This window comes from Stegodyphus dumicola, chromosome 7 (assembly GCF_044657685.1).
Source record: "Stegodyphus dumicola isolate Sdum_Otavi_A_Nest chromosome 7, ASM4465768v1".
NCBI lineage: Eukaryota > Metazoa > Arthropoda > Arachnida > Araneae > Eresidae > Stegodyphus > Stegodyphus dumicola.
The window spans coordinates 118,160,790-118,182,692 of NC_140774.1; the positions used below are offsets into that span (position 1 = coordinate 118,160,790).

The window sequence follows — 21,903 nt, forward strand, 5'->3', positions numbered from 1 at the left end:
CCATAGAGTTAACAGTATGACTGAGCCTGTGCAGTTACCAGTATAATATAAAATTAAACAATATTGACATATAAATATTAAATCTTTAGACTTACAATTTTTTAAACATTTCTAATATGTTTAATAATTCATTAAATAACTTAATAAACTAAAATAAAAAATTGTGAAAACCTTCTTAAAGTTTTTCAGAGAAAATTTACCAAGTGGGATAAAATATAACAACTTCTCATTTATTGAAATTTTCTTCGACCAATAAATAAAAATACACTGGTTTTATATTTAGTAATTATAAACTTCTTTATTTCTCATGATAGCATGACGCTTTTAATGGCGTCTCGATTCTAATAAAATTTGCAGCTTTGGAGAGAATTTATTAGAATTACCTTCATCAAAGAATGTAGATGTTCATTGGTCAGTCGGCTACTTCTGTTGCTAATTTTCAACTTACAGAAAATTCATATTCAAAACAAAGCGATTGCTGTTAGAGTAAAAATTCGTAACTAGCTCCATTGAGAGATTTTTTTGTCCGTTTTTCAGGTTAATTTTTAATGGAAAGGAAAATAATATTTTTGCGTGCGTAAGTGTTCGTAATGGACTAATGTACACAGAACCGATGATAACATGATAAAATTTATTTTACCGAAAAACACGTCACAGTTCTTTAACTTTCCACAAAGGTACTTATATAGATCTTCTCAGTACGACAATCCATAATCAGTAGTTCTTTAAAGTACTAAGAATATTAAACACAACGCAATGCGAAGCGCATCTAAAAAGGCGAAGCTCCCACGGAGATCTCCTTATACTCACGCTGAACTAAACAACTGCGAAGTGATGTTCTCTCCGCTCTTATATAGTTTATCCAAGGCGCCAAGAATTCTCTAGTACTTCCCGTTTCTCAAAATTTCTGAAGGCATTTTAGGTTAAGGTTACATATAAGATCCGGATACAGTTACAGTTACATACAGAGATTAATTACAGTTATTCAATTACAGTACCATATACAGTTATATAGAGACTGGACCAAATTGTTGACAGTTTTGGCGACTTTTGGTGAGGCCTACAAAAATTAGTCGCTAAAGCTTCGGTTTTATCTCCCCAGTTTAGTGAGGTAATCAATTGTAGACTTGCCCTTGTAATTTTATTTTATCTTGAATCTTATCTTTCAAGTATTTTCATGTTACATTCTGTGTATATAAAAAACTACAATTTCACTAAAATTATTTACATATCTACAAAATTCGTAATAATATAACACCGGACTTCAAATACTAAAATCTTGAAATCTTTGCAAAAATTATATAATTGATATGGTTTCGCAGGCTGCATAAAACTGCTTCGGTGTCCTCATACGGCCGTAGAGCTACCAGCTTGAGACTGCCGCTTTAAACCACAAAATTTCGGCAAAATGTTAGGTTCTATTTTAAAAATTTCAAACGACATTTCTTTTTAAAAGAATTTTAATAAGACCAGAAAAAAACTTATTATTAGAACTGTATTAGTAAATCGTTCGTAGAGAAATTTAATATTTAAACACCTTTACTAACATGATCAAAATTGTCAATCTGGAAACCTACTTTATTTTCTTAAGGTATCTGCCTACATTAAAAAAACGATTTCGGCGAAAAAATTCGATTTTTTTATTGCCCAATTTGAAAGGTCAATTTTGTAGGATTCCGAAAATGGTTCATTTTTACGTTTGTGATAATCAGAAGAGAAGGTATAGCCAATTAACTGCACTGGAAGTGAAAGCAGAAAGACCGGAAGTGCCATTTAAAAGGCTCAACTTAAAGGTAAACAATGTTGTTATCCGTGTTTTTTTTTAACTGTTTGTGTGTAAAATTGTGCTAAAACATTTCATTTTAATTCTGGGTACTTTTTTTTGTTTCTGGCAATAATTATTTGCCTTAATTCTTTGAACCTGGACTGGCAACATTGCGGTTTTTTTAACTGGGTTTGGCAACATTGCGATTAGGTATAAAGACTATGCTGGGTGCATATATAGCCGTTTTAATTTTTAATTCAGGGTATCTTGGATTACTTCCTGTGTTTGAACATTTAGGCATATCAATTGAACAAGAAATGATTAAAAATTACTTTGCAATTGATAACGAAAGAATAAAGAACTCGAAAATTCATTTGTCGCTCATTTCGAAAATAGCCAGAAAAAAATTAAAATCAAATAGGAAATCAAAATTACTTAAGTATAAAGATATGGAGGGTGTGATGTACAAATGTGGAGAATTTTAAGTGTGTAAATACAACAGAACAGTTTTTCAGTTAATGTGAAATCTTTAAATGCGTTTTCTGAAAAACTAATTTTTCTAGCGTTTTTACATACAAGAAATGTAATTACTCAAAATGTTCTAAAGATATCTCTATTAAATTTCACTAAAATGTTTTCTATATTATTTATTAGGTTTTAAGCTACAATCTAAGTAATATTTATTAATTTGATTGCTTTATAAGTATTTCTATATAAAACGATAAGAAATATTTTAAAAAAAACTATGTTTTTTCATGTAATTACACATATTTTAGTAAATTTTAGAAATATCATATGCATTTTAGTTCATAACACAGATAAGTGTTGTAGTAGTATACAGTATAAAAAAATTGAAATATATGCTGTGAGAAAAAATATACGGCATTTAACGTAAGTGTTAAATTCTCCTAAAAATTTGTATAAAATTGCATATATTTCAAAAATTTATAAAAATATTCCTAAAAAGTTATCTATTTTCATGATTTGATATCATATTTTGACTAAATAAATATATATTTCATCAGAATTCTATGTTTTTAAAAAAAAGTGCTCCGAACGTAGGCAGATACCTTAATTTCTTAGGCCAGAACCGTGGCCCCTACGTCCAATTATTCAAAAGAAATTTAGTTTAGTAATTTTTCAAAGCAGTCTGCCTAATTAAAACGAAGAATGTAAAAATTAACTAAATTAGGGTTTACTACAGTACGAGAGTAATGATGGAAGTAATAAACAAAATAGACTTACCTTCTTCCTGGGCTTCAGTGCCATAAGAAAGAGCAGGCTCTTTTTCTTTCCCAGCTGAAATTAAAGAAAATTCAGATAAGTACTGGTACAGTAACCAAGTAATAACACTACTACTATTAATAAATATTATGCATGTAGGGCAAATTAATTCTATGCTGTTTAGGGTAAAGAGATTGAAAATTAGGAAAATGTCGAAATGCAAATGACGGATATTTGCTATAAGAACAGTTTCATGGAAAATAACTTCATTGCAAACTTTATTTACGCAAAGTTATTACATATTTTTGTAATTTTAGTCTTACTGAAGAAGCACAGAGAATTCTAAGAGGAGCCTCTGAAACATCCTGGATGATATATATATATAATTTTCCTTCTGTTATGCTGAATTAAGTAACCATCAAAACTGCAAGTATATCTGAACTTCTGTTCTGGATAAAACCCTAGATGACTCTTTAGTGCCTTTAAATGCTAAATAAGTTAGACTGATAGAGGTGATTGCCACGCTATCAAATAACCAACAAAAAATGTAGATGACCCTCGCGCTTAAAAATAGATAATGTAGTAACTATGTTAAAATTTTATAAAATAAATTAGTTATATGTGGTATATGGTGTAAAATAATGTTGATATATGATAAAAATGATGGAATTATTACAAAACTTCCCTAAAGCTCATATACTCTATTACAGATTACCAAAAATGGCAATTAGTATCGAGTTGTTTGTAATAAAAAACCTGAAGGAAAATATCTGTACCTTTTATTCTCAGTATTTGCAACCATTAATAAACAAAATACTTTATTTAACTAACTAAGATTCAGTTCTTAAGTATACTATTCTTATACATGCTTAAGATTGATGTTTAAAAGATTGTGCTACAACCAGAAATCAAATCGAGGATGAGTCTCTCCAGGAATACAGTTTTCTACGAATTGACATATAAGGAGCCGGTATTCGTATGTCTTCCATTTGAACCTGACTGATACTTATACTTTCACATTGATTGATTGTTACTACAGTGATATAAGTTGGTTGTGCTATTCAATCCTTTTTTTACTTTCGATAAGGTATATCTCACCGAAGATTAAAAGCAAACGTAAGAGCTTTATATCTTTCTATAGGGCGCATCACACAATCAAAGCTTTTCCGACGAACAAATGGTTAGTACAATGTTTTGCTTTCTCACATGATATAAAGCAGCCATTACCACGAATCACTTTGGAGTTACCACACAAAGGAAAAGCTACTTCTCCATTACAAATGATGATTTGATACAGTGCTGAAAGCTCGCTGGTTGATGGAAACAAACAACATGCAATTTTCTGCGAAACAGAGGCAAAAATCGCGCGTCTTTCTTTCAGTGGTAAAATTGGTAGAAACCTTTTTTGAAACAGTTGTTCGTTATGAGACAATAGACAAATGTAATACACTTTGGACATGTGACAGTAGCCTTAGGGTGGTCTTTAATTGAATACCTTGGTAAAAGCTTCGGTCATCGGAGCCTAGAACTTCTCCGCAAATAGGAGAGCTTACAGGTAAATGCAGTCGATATCAGTCTACTAGTCGCTTCTACTTACGCTACTACTCGCCCTCCGAATGATAAAGGATTTTGTGGAAATCTTTTGTCTGGACTGGACGACGCCAGTGCTCATTTAGCCATCTCATTTACGCGAATGATTTCCAGGTTGCACCATAGGGTTAAACCATTTTGTACTGGTCAGGAGAAGAGGATGACAACACACAAGCAGGCAAACGCTACGTCGGCGGCAAATTCTCCCTCTTGGTCTACATGTGTTAAAGACTGCCGTAATATAATTTTGAATAATATACGACAGTGAATTCCCCAAATGCGATTTCCATATGATTAATATTTCTGTGGCATAATTTGAAAATATATGAAACCGATTTTGTGCAGTATTTTCTTACTTCAAAAAAGTAAAGTTTCTGTTTGGCACTATTTTTCATGTTTGATCAGAGATAATTCTGAAGTTCACCTAGCAGGAAATTTCTTTTTTGATACATCGATTTCTAGGTCATCGACGATTTTTTGAGACGCGATCTTCATAGGGAGAGACTTTGATGTTTGAAGAATAACATTCGTTATTAAGCTTTAACTCAAAGCATCACTATTTAAAAACAGTTTTAGGTAACACTAGCGTAATGTCCGAAACCATGGGCTATCGAGCAGCGTTTTAACTGTAGAGTTCTATATAATTTAAATAGGCTCTACTGAAAAGAGGTAATTATAAATAGCTGTAAAAATATACAATTTTTATCTGGCCCACTGAGTTTCCTTTGTTTTTATGACTACAAGGAAAAAGCATATACAGAAATCCTTGCAACCATAAAAAATAACCCCAAAATTCTTGCGCAATATATATGGTACACCTGTTGCCAAAACATTTACAAGATTTTGGTAAAGAGAAGTGACAGCAGGGTGTCTTTTTAATTAGACCGGCACAAAATTAGTAAAAACAAAAATGGGAGGAGCAAATAGAAGCCAGTCCACGATCCCCCTAAAGAAATATTGAAGGATGGATTTCATTATGAAGAGCTGCTGGAAAGTTAGAGCAAATGTTTCCCCTCTGCATCAATTAAGCAGCAGACATGTCAATAAATTTCGAGCTTTGCCAATCTTCCTGGGGTAATATCGCTATACAAGAAGAAGGGAGGTTTCATTCTGAACTTGCAGTTTTTTATGATAAATGTTAATTGCGAAGAACGTAATTTATTGTTCAATTTTGTAACCTAGTTTTATTTGCCTTAGGTTTTATTTGTTGGAATTGCTTTTGAATCAGAAATGAAAAACAGTTCGAAATACTCAGTCAGTGATTAAATAAACTAAGAAATATAATCTTCATGACTGTTTACATGGCGAAAAAACCCGAAGCATTATGAGGTGTTCACAGGAATACAAAATAATAGGTTGTAATTTACATATCAAGTATTTTAGGAGCTAAGAATGTTAAAGATAATCAGGTATAATGTAAAGAAAAGTTTTTCGGCCCAGAAAGGCTGCATCGTAATTGATAGAATTAGTTACTGTAATCGTCAAAATAAATCCAACATACATTCCAATAGCATACTTAATACGAAGATCTATTTTATGTGGCGTAATTTTGAAGAAAAGGATATTTAATAATAAACTTGCAAAGATAAAAAGTGTCATGGAAATGATTCCAAGAACATATAGAGTAACTGCGAGATTAAAACGAGAGCACAAAAATTCTTAACAATCTCTCTATTGCGACTATTGTTAAATAGTATATCTCTATTTGTTAAAATCTGAATCCTTTCAGATTTCTTTTTTTTTTTTTTTAATTAACATTTTTTTTCTTTTGTACAAATTACTTTTACTAGACATCGTATATTTGCCCAATTTTGGAAATTCTTTCCTATTGGCTACTATATTATCGAACTTATTGAGCAATTTTTACATAGTGGCTGGTTTAATCCACTGTGCTCCAACATCTTCGGTTATTTTCCCAAGATTTAATGCACGTTTACTCTTACCTGAAATAAAATTACCTTTTATTATTTTCAGAATTATGTGTTTTCACAATGTTTTACACTTCCTTTAACTGTAACAATAAGACAGTTATTTATTTGCCAGCAGCGAAAGGCTTCAGTTAATTCCTTATTTCCCAGCTGACTGTTTTATTTTATAATGTAACTGAAAGTTCCTGTAGGTATGACTCTTTTATCTAATTATGTTGAAATCTTCATGTAGCTATCATTACATTGTTTTGCATGCTATCATTACATTGTTTTATTTAAGACCAGTATATACTTGACTGAATAAGGGAACGCGTGAAACGCGCTACGCTATGAATTGCATGGGACTGAGAAAGGCAGGATTAAAAAAACAAAGAATAAATCCAACTTCAAAGGCCCATCAGCGGCTGAGCGGTCAAGTCGCTGAAAGCTAGTAGTTTGGTCCGAAGTTCGAATACTGGCAAACGAGCTGGCTGCATGGGCGTTTCCGTGGCTTTTCCCATACGCAACGGGCACAGTTTCTTTCCTTAGAAAACAGTCCAAGAATGCATCTCTTCGCTTAAACAGATAGGTCTCTAGTGTTTTGTCATAATCAAACAAATCAGACTAACCAATTTTAAGGTAGTATATACAGGGTGTCTCAGCACGACGTTTCAGAACTTTTAGCAGGCGTAGTGTGCACCCTGGTGATTCGAAGTCATATAGCAGTATCGAGTCAGAAATGCCTTCCGGGCGCGCTGGTGGACACAGAAACATCAGAAATTAAATGACTCCAAATAAGTTAATATTCGTTTTAATAATAAATTTACATGAACGAAAGTAACATGAGTCACACATAGTGTTCGAAGTTTCTTCTACCCGATTTCAATGCATATGGAATTATATTTACGGCATATGGAATTCTGAATATTCTGGAATATTCTTGGCATATCTCAGATTTCCCGGCAGCTACTGCGATTCGCGCAGCCAGGTTCTCGGCGTTGCCAACGAGGGTGTCAAAAACCAGTATCTTCATATGCCTCCAGAAAAAGAAATCAAGACACGTACGTTATGGCTGAAATGGACAGGGGCCCCATCATGTTGGAACCACATTGTCCATCGCGTCAATGGATAAATCTGATAGTCAAAGACTGCAGTAGACTTGCTGCAGAAAGATCAAGCAGTTTAGACAAGCGATTAGACGAAACAGCAACAGATAAGGTCCGATGAAATGATCCCCCACAATGCTGGCCAAACATTAATTGCAAATTGACTCTGCACGACGTCTTATTGCATGAGGGTCCTCTGCCGTACAAAGATGGGCGTTATGCGCATTGAATATGTCTTCCTTTGTGAAGGATGCCTCTTCAGTGAACAACACATTAGCAGGAAAAGGTGATCAGTAGCACTTTTCAAGATACGATTATGCAAAAGGAATACAAGATAGATAATCGCCCGGTTGAAGCGCCTGGATACGCTGCACGCTATATGGACGCATTTCCTTATCTCTGAGAATCGTCCAAATGCTGGAAAGAGAAATCCCGACTGCGTGCGCCATACTTCGTATACTCAAACTTGGAGTCGCCTGTACATGATGTAGCATATTCTCTTCGATGTTAGGAATCCTTGTTGATTGTGCCAGGCTCATAGTGGCTCTTTGGAAGGAATCCGTTTCAGCTATCTCCGGTGCAGCCTTGCAAAGAAATTATGGTTGGGTGTATGCCTCATAGGATATCGTTGCGAGTACAAGCGCTGTGCAGCTCACTCAATACTATCTGCAGCCCCATATGCCAAATGCATATCGGCTAACTCCAAGTTCGTATAATTATTCATCCTACTAAATCTGCGTCCTTGTACGAAATGACGATTCCCTGCAAGAACTCTTCGGACTTTCGCGCAACGCCATCTACCGCGTCGGAAAAGTATTTCAGACCCTGCAATGCTATATGATTCCGAGTCATTTGGGGTGCATCATACCCCTACTAAAAATTCTGAAACATAGTACTAAGACATCTTGTACATTCAGAGTTTAGGTATCAGAATAAAGATAACAAAGGCGGATTAACTTCCGTGCCTAACGAGCGCCCTATCAATTTGGTGGAACATATTTACTTAGTTACCAACATATGCGATTGATAAAACCCAGACATGAAAATGATTTTGCACCAAATCCCGTTACTGACTATAGTTACTGACATTTAACGTTCAGTGCTTGTTTTTAATCCCTAATGGTTTATCTCGAATATTTTTTTGATGTATTAGTGTTGATGTTAACAAGTTGAGCGCACGAAGATTGCTAAATATTTTTGAATGCTCAGCGTTGATGTTAACACGTCGAACGCACAGACAGAACTAAAATTTTTTGTCTACTTTCAGTGATCTCTCTCGGGTTGGTTTTGATTACTTAAATTTTCGAAAACATTACTTGCAGACGTAAATAGTGATTAGCTAAGTGTGCCCATGCCACACTCATTTTTTTCTCTAGGTCCTTCTTTTTTCTTCGCTATATTTTTCTCTTCGCCTATAGAAATCATATTAACGAAGATGCTGATGCCACTGTTAACGCTAGAAATAATTACTAAATTAACAATTAATAGTAACTGAAGTATGCAATTGATACCTTAAAGTTCGTTCTTCTCATAATATCTTAAAATTAATACCCAAACAGTTCGCAAAAATGCAAATCATAATAATAAGGTTTAAAATGATATTCTATTGATTGTATTATTAGGATCTTAAACTTCACAATTTTAAATATAGAAAAATAACATCTTACCAGTGCAGGGTTCCCCTTTAGTTCATTAACGACTTATTTATTGGTATCTTTTCTGAATTCTTTATTTACCCTTGCATTTCCTCGCCAGGATGTAAATTAAGAAGATGAAAGAGATTATTTAAACGGATGAAACGAGAATGTTAGACACAGTGGGATTTCGCTAGTATAGCGCACGTTGCTATTCTGACCTTCAGCTGTTAATAGCGGCTACATATTCTACATAGGTTAAATTAAATTGTGAAGTCTAGTACTACTTCTTCCTTTTGAATTTATTGCTAGATTTATCTGCGAGTTCTCACTGGAAGTAGTTATTGTAGCACGAAATCCATGCCTTTCTGTTAAAGAGTTATGATAAGTAAAAAAAAAAAAAAAAAAAAAGCTTTTTAAACCCTTTCCCCGTTGTGTTACTCTTCACGCTTGAGCGACAAGTTGCCAGGTTAAACTTTGAGATATAGTCACTTTGCATGATAGCTAAGAAGAGAAGATCTTATATCTGTTACCCGAAATAAAAGTTTTAAAAATTAGGACTACATTTTAAATTGTTATACACATCACAGCCACAATAAAGGACAATATCGAAGAGGGAACTGTTACATATCATTACAATTGGACTAGTTGTAATCTTCTGATTCAGAATCCGCCCGAAACAAAAACTTCACAGTAAACCAAATGCAAAGAAAATTTTTTAAAAAAGGAAAAACTTGAAAAATAAATCATAAATGCTTTGGGGGGAAATTTTTCTATCGAGCTAAAGGTGTAACGGAAGAAACAACCCAAAATGCGCAAATATGGCGCAGAAAATGTGTGGTATGGAGTTAACGGAAAAGTATCCCAGACATTTCAGAATGTAAGAAAAGAGAATAAGCAAAAGAATTGAATAAAAAAAGAAGGAGATAGATATCTTATTTTATATTTTGAATAAGCAATGTCCATTTTAATACTCTGAATTCTAAATTTTTCCAATATTCTTCCTTTTGAGGTATCAAACTGTTAATCTAGTTATTCTCAAAACAACATTGATTTTTTTATTTACAGTAATATATATATGAAATAATGTAAAAGAAAATACTAGCATTAATTTTGCAATAGCTTTTTTATTCTCTATTTTATTTTGGATGATATTCTTAAGATAATGTTGGATGAGATAGCTAATTTGGAACTTCAAGTCAAAAATTCTAAATCAAAACTTTTCTCTTGTTGAACTAAACCTGCATAATGGCTGACGCACTTCGCTTCGGCTCGCTGGCCTGGCTAAACTGCTGCTTGCTACTTCTGATCTTATCATAAAAATATTGGAAATGTAAACTTTTTAGAACAAGCACAAATTGTGCGTCAAATTATTTGTAGGTGCAAATATCAATTAAACTAAAAATAAATATTTAAATATGTCATGATTGCGATTTTTTTACATCATCCTGACTTTTAAGTATTTCTGCAACGCATCTCAGAGATTCACTGGAAGCGATTCATTGCTTGTCTTATTTCAACTATGACTCATATGACTATGCTGATGTTCATTATAACACCAGATATCTTCTCTATGATTAATAATTTTTATCAAAGCATTAGCTGCCAATAAAATGTCACCTAAAAATTAAACACATATGTTTTATCATTGAAAATGGTACTTCGATAAATCTTCCACAAAAATATTTATTTATTTATTTAATTTTATGAAATTAAATACCTTTGATACACGAAAGATTACAAGATTACGTATAACATACGAATTTGATACACGAAAGATTACAAGATTACGTAGGCATACAACAATGCTTTAGAAACAGAATACTTGATATATTGCATTCAGCCTTTCGTTTTCGATATAAGAGCAAACGATAAAGGAATCCCCATCAGAAAACCGTCCATCCCGATCAGATTAAATCTCGAGAAACACCCCTGGGGTACATTCTCCGCATGGGTAGGGAAGGAAGGGAGGTCTCTCCCGCGATCGTCTGGGCGTCGCTTCCCACCCGTCGATGTCTTGGATTGACAGAGACATTAACCTCGATGTCAAAGAGACGGGAGTTGAACAGTCGAGGTCCAGTCACAGAGGAAAACCGAAGCCACAGAAAGAAAGCACATGACCCGGGTTTTTGGAAGGTGATTTCTTGAAAATGGAACATAAATGAACAGAGATCTGCAGGTGTGCTCAAATTCCTCAGACCCGTGAATTTTTTTCATAATATGCGTTCTTTCAAATCTATGACGTATTTCATTGGTACATCAAAGTATCCAATTTTTACCAAGCGAAGATCGGATTCTGCATATAATGCAAATTTTAACGATCATCAGCCTTCTTTGCAGTTACATATAAAATGCAATCAAATTTCAATAATGTCATTCTTCGGTGTGAAAATGTGGCTTCTAAAGTGTAGTTAAAAGTATCTTTTAATGTCCTTGTTGTTATCTTTTTGAAAGAAACCGTAACATCTATTGTGGGTTAAAAATAACTTAATTATATCAATACATTATCAATAAGGTATTACATGTGGTCTTTGAGGTTCACCAGAATATCTACCATCAATCATATAGACACAGAATTCAAATAGTTTAAGTTTATTCTACCTCACCACTTGCGAGAGCTTAAATTAAAATATACACACACAAATTTACCAGCCAACCTTGACCTGGTTGAAAATTCAAAGCTTTGTTTCACAAAGGATATAAATTAGAATTTCAAACACACGTTTACAAAAACGGTATCTAATCTCATTCCTTGCAATCCAGTATTCCCAACAAGACCACCATTAACTTCGCCAGCAGACATCTTTCTCCAACCGGCATGGTAAGCGGAAAGCAGGGCAAAACTTTAACACGTTCGGAAATCTTTAAATTTTATAGTACCTGCTTGTCACTCAAATCTACATAAAAACTAGACTGAGCGATCCTCGGGGCAAAAAAGAAGCAGAACAGAAAGAAATAAGTTAAAATAACATTTCATAAGAACAAACTTAAACATAAATGACACAAAATTATTTTCATAATGTTTTTGATATTTAACAAAATAAAATTCTGTGCGAGTTTTTTCTTCTTTGTTCAATATCAAAAGCATTAAAAAGAACTAAGAAACAAAAAAATTGAGAAAAAGACAATAATGTTTAAAAAGATAAAGCTTTTAATATTTTATCAACAAAGAACTGATAAAACAATAAACGCTAAAATATATAATTTAATCAACTTTAGTTAACAGATTAACGGTAAACAATGGGTGTTTCATAAACAGTAAGTGATAAAAACATCAACTGTGTTTTGCTTTTTTAGTTAAAGAAGAAACATAAGTACCTGAATGTTTGAAAGTTTGGGCAAAATACATGAAATTAAAAACGTTCTAATAAGAATGATGATTATCTTATTAAAAACGATTTATTTATATATAAAAGCTCTATTAATGAAAAAAGTACAAAAGAATGTAAATTTTAAATATTCGTTTAGAACACACATCGAAATAACGGCAATAATTTCCCTCTTTTGCCCAAAAGAACATGCCTGAATATGAAGTGATCCACAACTTTCGTCTTCATCCTGGTGGTATAAAAAGAGAAAAAAGAACATTTCAACAAGTACAAAACTATTCAAATCCAAAGGCTTCGACTATATTGGATAAAAATGGCCAACCAGCGGCCAAATGGTTAAGACTGCTAAACACTTGTAATTCGACCCGGGCTCGAATACCGGAGAACGAACTGGCTAGAAGGCCGGTGTCGTGGTTCTACCTATGTGTAACATACGATACAGTTTCCCTTATACAGTCCTCAACTAAAGCATCTCTCCTCTGTTTTGCCATATTCAACTGTCCAGGTATCAACTAACCAGCCAAAAAAAGCGTTAGGCATGTCAGAATATATTAGATTAGATAAATCCACAGTCTTTAACTGCATTACTTTAAACGACAAAAAGAGTATTTCTGAAAGCATAAATTCCTTCGCCTGCATTACATAAAAAGGAGAAGAGGAAACATTCTCCCTACTACAATGTAATCTCATTCATACACTTTACCATATTTTCTTCACAGGAACTAATGTTATAAAATATAAATTTATACACAAAATAATTTGGAATATTGAAGGCAGATGTTGATGGCAGAAAGAAGCATATGGCAGCCACAGATGATATAACATTTGAAAGCCATTACAGATAAAGTGGAGTACTAAGTGCCTGTTCTTGAAGAACTATATCGGAACTGTTTACAAATCTGAAATACATTTGAAGAGAGCAGAAGCAGGGAGTAGCATGGCAGAAGAGAAGCGGAGAGCGAAATGCGACGTGTTCAATATGAGATCTTAGCTCAGAACGAATTAGTTTCAGTTAAGATGTAATTTGATTGGCTAATTTTAACTGTCTGAAATTATTACTAGTTGAACTCTTATGCAAGCCTCTGCATCATTAGAGTTATGTAAAAATGTTACAAGGGTTAGTTTTAAAATGGCGCAGTTAGAGATATTTGTTATTATCAGATACTATTTTTAGAATGGAAATTGGAAATATACAAATTAAAATAGAGAGCTAAGGGATTATTGCAACCTAAAGTTAGTATTTTATGTGTTTTTTTATAGTACATGCACATCCATTTAACCGTGAAACACAAAAACTAGTAAACATACTTAACTGCTCAGGCTGATATTAACACCACGAAGAAGAAATTAGTACAGCAGTTTTGTTCGCAACATAATGAAGACTGATTCCATCCTTAGAAATGTGTAATGTTTGTTAAATGCACTATTGAATTACAAAATTCTGGATTTATCTAAACCAAAGTTTTTTAAAAGTGATGAAATTTTAAAGGCGGTCTATGATGATCAAGGGATTGACTGGGGATATATAACGGAATATGCACCGGCAATTGATCGGCTTTATTAAAATCTCATTCATTTAAAAATATATCTAATAAAGTTAAATAAAATTGGTAATTAATTGCTTATTGAGCATTATCATAAAGTCTTATTAAAAACACATTGGCACAGTTTCGGAGAGAGAAATGACGCAAAATTTGTTACAGGAAAATAATTGATCTTTCCCTGTTCTTACCAAGTGGAAGCTGCCTTTTTGTCAAGTCAGTTACGGAAAACAAGAAACAGACTAAATATTTCTAAATGGAGTGATTAAGAATTAGATTAAACAATTTTGCGCCAAATATTCAAAAAATTGCATCAATATACAAAAAGCAGTCATCGCATTAATTAAAATCAAGATTTTGTGCAATTGAAATCTGCGATTTTATATCTGAAAATTTGTTTATATTTCTAAAATAAAAATAATAATATGAAAAATAATACATTACCCTAATTACCGATTTTTAAAACTTTTATTAATATTCTTAGGTTGGTTGTTATCTTTATGTTATTTATGCGCTATCTTTTGTATTGCGATTATGTTGCATATTGTATATTATACAGAGAAATATAAAGGGGTAGATGAAGAAAACATTTTTTTAAAAGAACTCGAGGTAAGACAGAGATTAAAAATCCCTGATCTGAATCTTATATAGTCTCAAATTATCAAACATAAGATCGCTATCCGAATTTACCTCTAAATCTAAAAACACAGAAATTTTCAGCCGTGTTTAAAGCAGTTTCGATAACAAATGCCATGCAGTTATAACAGTTGTTTCGCTTCCATTATAATTTTAAAAAATGAATGATTTAATATTCTTAGAAAGATGCATGCTAATGTTCAGATTGTCATAAACATTGCATTTAGTGTATTAAAAGAAAATATATTTCTTCAGAAGCAACATTACTTATTTATTTATTTATTTTTTACAATTTAGACACTCAGGCAAGACTATCCTTTGTTACGTTGAATATTAGAATATACTTTTGGAGCTAGTATATTATGGAAATTCCGCAGACGAAAGGTCACATTATCCTAAGTTGATCACTAAGAGCAAAGTTATAATAAAATGCTTTCCTTAATAGTTAGAGGATAAATGACCGAAGTGAAGTTTCTGAAAGAAGAAATCGCATTTGCTTTCTCGATGAACCATGAAGTTATTTTATTCGTTCACGCATGCGCAAACGCAGCTCAGCGGGGCATGCCGTGTAACGAAATTCGGACTCTTTCTGCTCGGGTCGAACACAAAGAAAAGGATATTTCAGCCGGGGATCGTTAAATGAATTTTAAATTGAATTTTATTCATGGAGAAAAGGTACTTTTCTATGGAACAACCCCCTTGATGGAAGTCGCGCACCACAGGGGTTCCTTCCCCCTCGTCTAAATACCAGAAGGGGACTACAGACGATCGGTTGCTTCCTTTTGTGTAGGCTAATGTTTTAATATATATCTTGGTTCGTACAATGCTTGTCAACATATAAACCATGCACTTGCAAAAGAAAAAAAAAAAAAAAATACACCACATACTCATTTTTCTACTGCTCTTTTCTTAAAGTAATAAAAATAATAAATAAAAATAAATAAAAAAAAGAGATAAGGCTTAGTGCAGTTTTAAAGAGTTCTTTTTATGCACAAAAGTTCTCTTTTATAAAAGACAGATAAATTTGAAAGCTTCAGCAAGGACATTAAACCCTTGATCTAAACTTTCGATTAAGAAAAAATATCATAAATTTGAATACTATTACGCAATGACTTCAAAAATTTCCTGTAAGCTTATTAATAGTCCTATGATATTAATATACTTTTTGCAAATCAAAAGTGAAAAATATATGTGGGAAAGGAAATAATATATATGGTATAAAAGTAAAATAAATAATATAAAAGTTAGCAAAACAAACTTATATTATTACTTAAGAAAGAGTCAGAATTTAAAATATTTGAAAACTGAGGGTTTTTTACTTATGTGATACACTAATATCATGAATTTCACCAAAAATTCCACGTCGTTCAAGAATTACACTTTAAGTTACATCCATTTTAAAAACACAAATATTAAATATGTATATTAATAAACAGGTCCATCAAAATAGTATATTCAGCGGTATGCACATCAAGATAAGTAATATTGCATGCCCTTTTAAAATTTCCAGTGATATTACTTTTAAGTTCTATAGGCGCAGTGGATAAAACCGCTCTTTATTAGTTCGACCCAAGCTCAAAGGCGAACGGGTTGTCTGCAGAGGCACTTTCTTCACTTCTGTAACGTGAATACAAGCCAGTTTTCATAGAAAGTTTAGGCATAGGCATCGCATTTTTTAGTTAAATAAATCCAACCGACCCCCTCCCCCCCCCACAAAAAAAAATAAATAAAACCCATCAAATTGCTAACGTATAAAAGTGTTGTAAAAGACTACCGAGAATACAAAAGGGTTCCAAATCCCCAGACAAACCAATCGGGTACAAGAACGAAATTCGTACAGATATTACCATTTACATAATGTAAGTGCAAAAAATACAGGCAAATGGATTTTACATCTCATCAGGAGGATTGTTATATCGAGAAACGTAAAATAAAAAGTCTCGTTCTGAACTGAAAAATGCACAAATATATGAAATTAATCTTAGATCATGAAAAAATAAATTAAATCTGTAAGTCCATTCGTGCGTCCAAATTCTACAGGCTAGAATCAAAAAGACATCCGGCAACAATTTAAGCAAATTAAAACATTGAAATTGAGCCCAAAACTAGAAAAACAGTACAAAAAACAATTTTAAATTTATTAAATTTTAACAACCGTCTAATGAAAAATAAATAATGCAAGGCGGAACAATGCAAGTAGTTTCGTCAGTACCATAAAGCTATCAATAGACAACACAACTTATTTCAATAAATTTTTTTATCCTGTTTCTTTTTACAGAATTTTTATTTTAGAACCAGGGATTAGATTATAGGTTGATAATTAATTAAAATTTAATTTTCTTTTAAATTTACTTCCTTACACTTTTAACGGACTTCAATTAACAATTTTAATTAAATTGACTTTTTTATTTGGCACGTTCTTTTGAATTATTTCAAGAATTCATACTCATCTAGATATAATTCAGAAAACTGGCGCTGTTGGGAAATTCCTCGGCCGCTCCTTAAAAAAGAAGAACGAATTTTCAACAATTTCTTATATTATTTTATAGATTTGTTTTGTTTCAGTTTTCAATTTTGATTTATGTACTTCTTGTCAGACTTCTGACCTTTTTTTTTTATTTAATTTTTAATTCAATTATCTCTTGATGTATAATTTAAGCCTTATTATTTATTTGATAAATATTAACTAATTCACTTTATTAATTAATTAAATGTAAATATTCAATTTTACTAATTATTTAGTTGATAAATATTTTTATTTATTAAATGCGCATATATATATATATATATATATAGTTCTAAATTTCTTACTTTATGTCTTTAATGATAATTTTCTGCAGCTTAATGCGCGAAAATACTAGGCATATTTATATTTTGTTTTCAAAACTATTGTTTTGTATACTATTTACTTGCTTTAAGTATTTTTTAAAATTTTTTATGTAGTATTTAAGTATTTTCTAGATATGAAATTATATTTTTAAGTATATATTTGTTTTTTAAAAATTAGAATTAGTTCTTTATGTTTCTTATTGGTTTATTTGGATTATGTCTAGTTCCTTTTTAGTTTCTTTTTATTGATATGCATATTCGTGTCGGGGAGGTTTCTGTAGACAAGGGTTTCTAAAATACATTAGTTTCTAGATTATTTTTTATAAAAAATTAATTTTTTTTAATTTAATTTTTTTAAAAAAGTTTAATTTAATACTTGACTTTACTTACTTGTTTCTCAAAAGACATCATTAGTATTTTCCTTTTAAAACTTTAATTCTTAAATGCTAATTTCTAAGGGTACCACTTTATTGGTATTTCTTTTTGGACTTTCTTCACTTTTTACTTTTGGTTTTGACTTTTACCCTTGCCTGCATGAATGACGAAACACGAATTGAATGATTGGGGAGTTAGGTTTGGAGGCAACTTCTCCTTGATAAGTCTGTCTCCTGCCTGCTCAACAGTCATTCACTTATGCATTTTTAAAAAAATTGTTTGGATTAATTTTAATTTGCTAAATTAGTGAATTTATTTTCATGGCTTGGTTTTGCACTTGATTTGCTTATGCTTCTGAATTTAAATGATATTGTAGATTAGTTCGAGAATTAAATCTATTAAATCTTTTATATGTTTACACATTTTTTTTTTTCTTTATAGTTGCTTTTTTTTTAATTTTGGCTTTAAATTTGCTTTTTTACTTTTATACGTGTTTGTTAAAATTTAAAATTAATTTGTTTAAATTTAAATTTCATTCCTTGCAGCAATGGCGCAAAGAATTATTTAATTAAATTGAAATACAAATTTAAATTTAAATTTGTATTTAAATTTAATTAATTTATTTAATTAAATTCGATTTTTTTCTTATGAAACAATATATATATATATATATATATATATATGTATATAGTTTTATTATTTTATATTAATTTCATTCTATTATTTAAGTTTTTATATATGGTAGGGTTACGTGAAATAACTAATGGGCCACATATTTTGGACACTCTTCTAAGAAATATTTTCAGTGTTTAAAAATATGACACTTTTGCTTCGAATGAACGATAATATAAGAGAAAAAAGTGCACAAATAAAAAAAAAAAAAAAAAAAAAAAAAAAAAAAAAAAAAAAAAAAAGAAAGAAAGAAAAATGTTTTATTTTGTTTCAGCAAAGGATGCAGCACTTACACTACTCACATCAGTAGCTCGTACTTGGTTTGTAAATAACAAAGAACAAAATACAGATACCTTCGGAAGAAGTACTGCAATTACGGAAAATATGAAATAAAATCTTCTGGTTGCGTTCAGTCAAAGTATCATCACACGCAAAATCTCTTTTTCCGACAATAGCAGCCGAAACGTAGCAATAGAAAAGTAAGGAAATATTAACAACTAAATAAAGCCAACAGGTAGCTATAATGCCAGAGAGACGGAAGCCATACGTTTTCACCTATGCGGAAAAAAAGTGTTGGAAAAGCAATAAGTAGAGACGCCATCTCGAACAAATAAACGATCGCGAAGGAACCGACCAGTGAAAAGAAGAAATTTCCCCTTGAGAACAAGCCACTAACTAGATGCATTTTTGCAAACATCGACTAAATATGAAGCCACCTCTAAAAAAGAAAACTTAAAAGAAAAATTCAAAATTTCTCTTCTTTCGGCCTTCTTTCACATTTCCGCGAGAGTAAATACTTTTTGATATCTTATTAAACGAAAGCGTCGGTTTGCCACAGCAAGGAAAAGATTTGGGGAAACTATTTCCTTTTTTAAAATACGTACTTTTTTCCTCCATAGGAGGAGTAAACGGGTTCTATTTAAATTGCTATATTATTTTTTTTCTTTTTCGAAAAAACCGTTAAAGAAGAGTATTTTAGAAACCAACCTAGTCTATATTTTTGCTTTCCTCACATCGTATTATTAAAAATGCCAGTTTCGTTCGATATAGGAAGAAGAGTTCACAAGTGAAATCGAACTGATAATGTCAGAAAGCTAAAACATATAACAAACTTAAATGTTTGGTGTGTGTTCACTATTTGAGCTATCGTATTTCCTCGCGTATTTTGCCCCCTTTATTACTAAGTTTATTGTTCGAAGGTGAAGGGGAGAAAATTATGCGAATAATTTAATTTCCGAAGGACGCTGTTACAGTAAGAACGTAACAAATGAAAAGTAGCTATCGATAAACTACAAGTAACTATCACAATATAATTTCTTTAAATCTACATTCCAATAAGAATATGTAGTTATATTAGCATTAAAATATCTAACAAATTATCTTCATATCTGCTTCCTTCTAATTTGAATTTCGTCTTATTGTTGTCTCTGCTACTCTTTAAGCCTCAAATAAACCTTAAATAATTCGAGAAGGTAAATGTGCAGCTGACTCAACGAAATCTTGACTGAAAGTCAGTTTCCGTTTACCTCTCTGTGATTTGTCGGCTTTTGTATAAGGTTGGCATAAAGTTCAATAATTAGAAGGGAAAAATTCAGTACGACTTTCGTAGGGGGTTTGCTAGGGGTTTCCTTGTTATTAAGACGAATACAATGGTCAAATCATTTAAATTTAAGGAGGAATCCATTGGAAATTTAGGTAAACTCATTCTCTGTACACATTAAGAAAGAGGAAAATTACTCCAGTATTTAAAACATTTTTGGAAACTTGTGCTAAAAATCTACGGGCGGAAATACCGCATAACATCTTCTAAATTATAGACTTGGGATTTCTTCTTGCACAGCTATCGAAATCGTAAAGTGCTTTAATTCGAAGTCAGGTTAATTTCTGTTGAGATTAGATGCATACATTATTATTTCTCACTAATTTCAGATGTATTGAAATAATATATATAAATACATAAGAAAATTGCGCAGTTTAAAAGTAAATAACAAATTCTTTTCTCATTTCTCCTCATACCCTCAGCAGCAGCCACTCTCCAAATTTCTCAAGCACTGCTAGAAGCTCGCTTTTTATATTTTCTGAATGACTGCTTCTAAGATGGTGGCGTTTCTTATATACTTCTATTTTAATATTTCAGATCTTTAATTACAATAAAGCATAAATTTTGCTCGTAGTTTAAAGAGACACAGCATCAGGACTCTAAAAACGTCAACACATTTTGAGCACCGCTTTACAAAAAACTGCTTTCCTCCCTGAAAAAAGCTGACTGGTTTCTAGATAAAGTGGAAATCCGATTGGACATTATTGAACACCAGCTGAGATAATTATATTCTAGTGTATGGAACTCCCCTCCCTTGTTTTCATACAAATATGCATGCTTCTGTATTGTAACAGTGGATCGAGCATGCTTGCAAATGAACACAACTTTCTTTTCTGACCATCCCATTTGGCGTATCTTTCATCATATACAATTTCTTTCTTTTTGGAGTATTTTAAAGAAAGCATTCATGTGTCACCCTTCCCCACATCAATTTAGGAACTTTGTGATAGGGTAACTAGGCACAACTAGCTCTTGCAGGGATGATGCTACACCAGATTTAGGATACATCTGATTGCTATGTGGATATGCATCGAGTGGCCCAAGATAAGCACACTTTTTCTTAAATTTTAGACTATAACGGGGCAGCCATTCATTGGCTTAAAGAAGCATCTCGGCCAAGAAACCTCATTATCAGAACTATTTCATAAACTTGAGCTGCATGATTTGCTCTCTGTTTATGTCCTTTGGCATTTCTTTTGAATGGCAAACTATTCAACCGGTTAAAAGATCACAGATTATGAACTGGGATTATAAGGTATTTTCTGCCTCCTTTCTGCATGCCTTCGTGGTGTAACGGTTAGCACACTGGGCGCGTATTCGAAAGGTCCAGGTTCGAGTCCCGGCGAGGGTACTGCTCAATTTTCGTGTTTCCTACTTCTAAAATCCTAATGAATCTACAAGATAAGTGACATGTCTTGTTAGTGTTATGAGCCGTTTACAAATTAAAATTTATAATTTATGTCTGTTATATGTGGATACGAGGATGCATGCATTTTCGCGAGTTATGAAAGACCAATTGATGTGCTGCGGAAGACTGGGCAATAGCCATTGCCGATGGTGTGTGTGCCTGTAAGATAAGAACCACACCATTCTTTTATGAATGCCCTATTTACGTTTTTATTCTACGCATGCTGAATTGTATTGTGTTGCAAAAAAGATTTTATATGCCAACTTAGTCTTGCTGCCAACTTGCTC

At 32.2% G+C, this 21,903-nt stretch overlaps 1 protein-coding gene across 1 annotated transcript in view; it reads right to left on the reverse strand.

Annotated features, from left to right (window-relative positions):
* Positions 1 to 21,903, reverse strand: part of LOC118192897 (netrin receptor UNC5C-like) — a 606,963-nt gene that overhangs the window by 210,956 nt on the left and 374,104 nt on the right. The window contains exon 5 of the mRNA XM_085820754.1: positions 3,011 to 3,064. Within this exon, the coding sequence (XP_085676880.1) occupies positions 3,011 to 3,064 (54 nt within the window). The remainder of the gene's footprint in view (positions 1 to 3,010; positions 3,065 to 21,903) is intronic.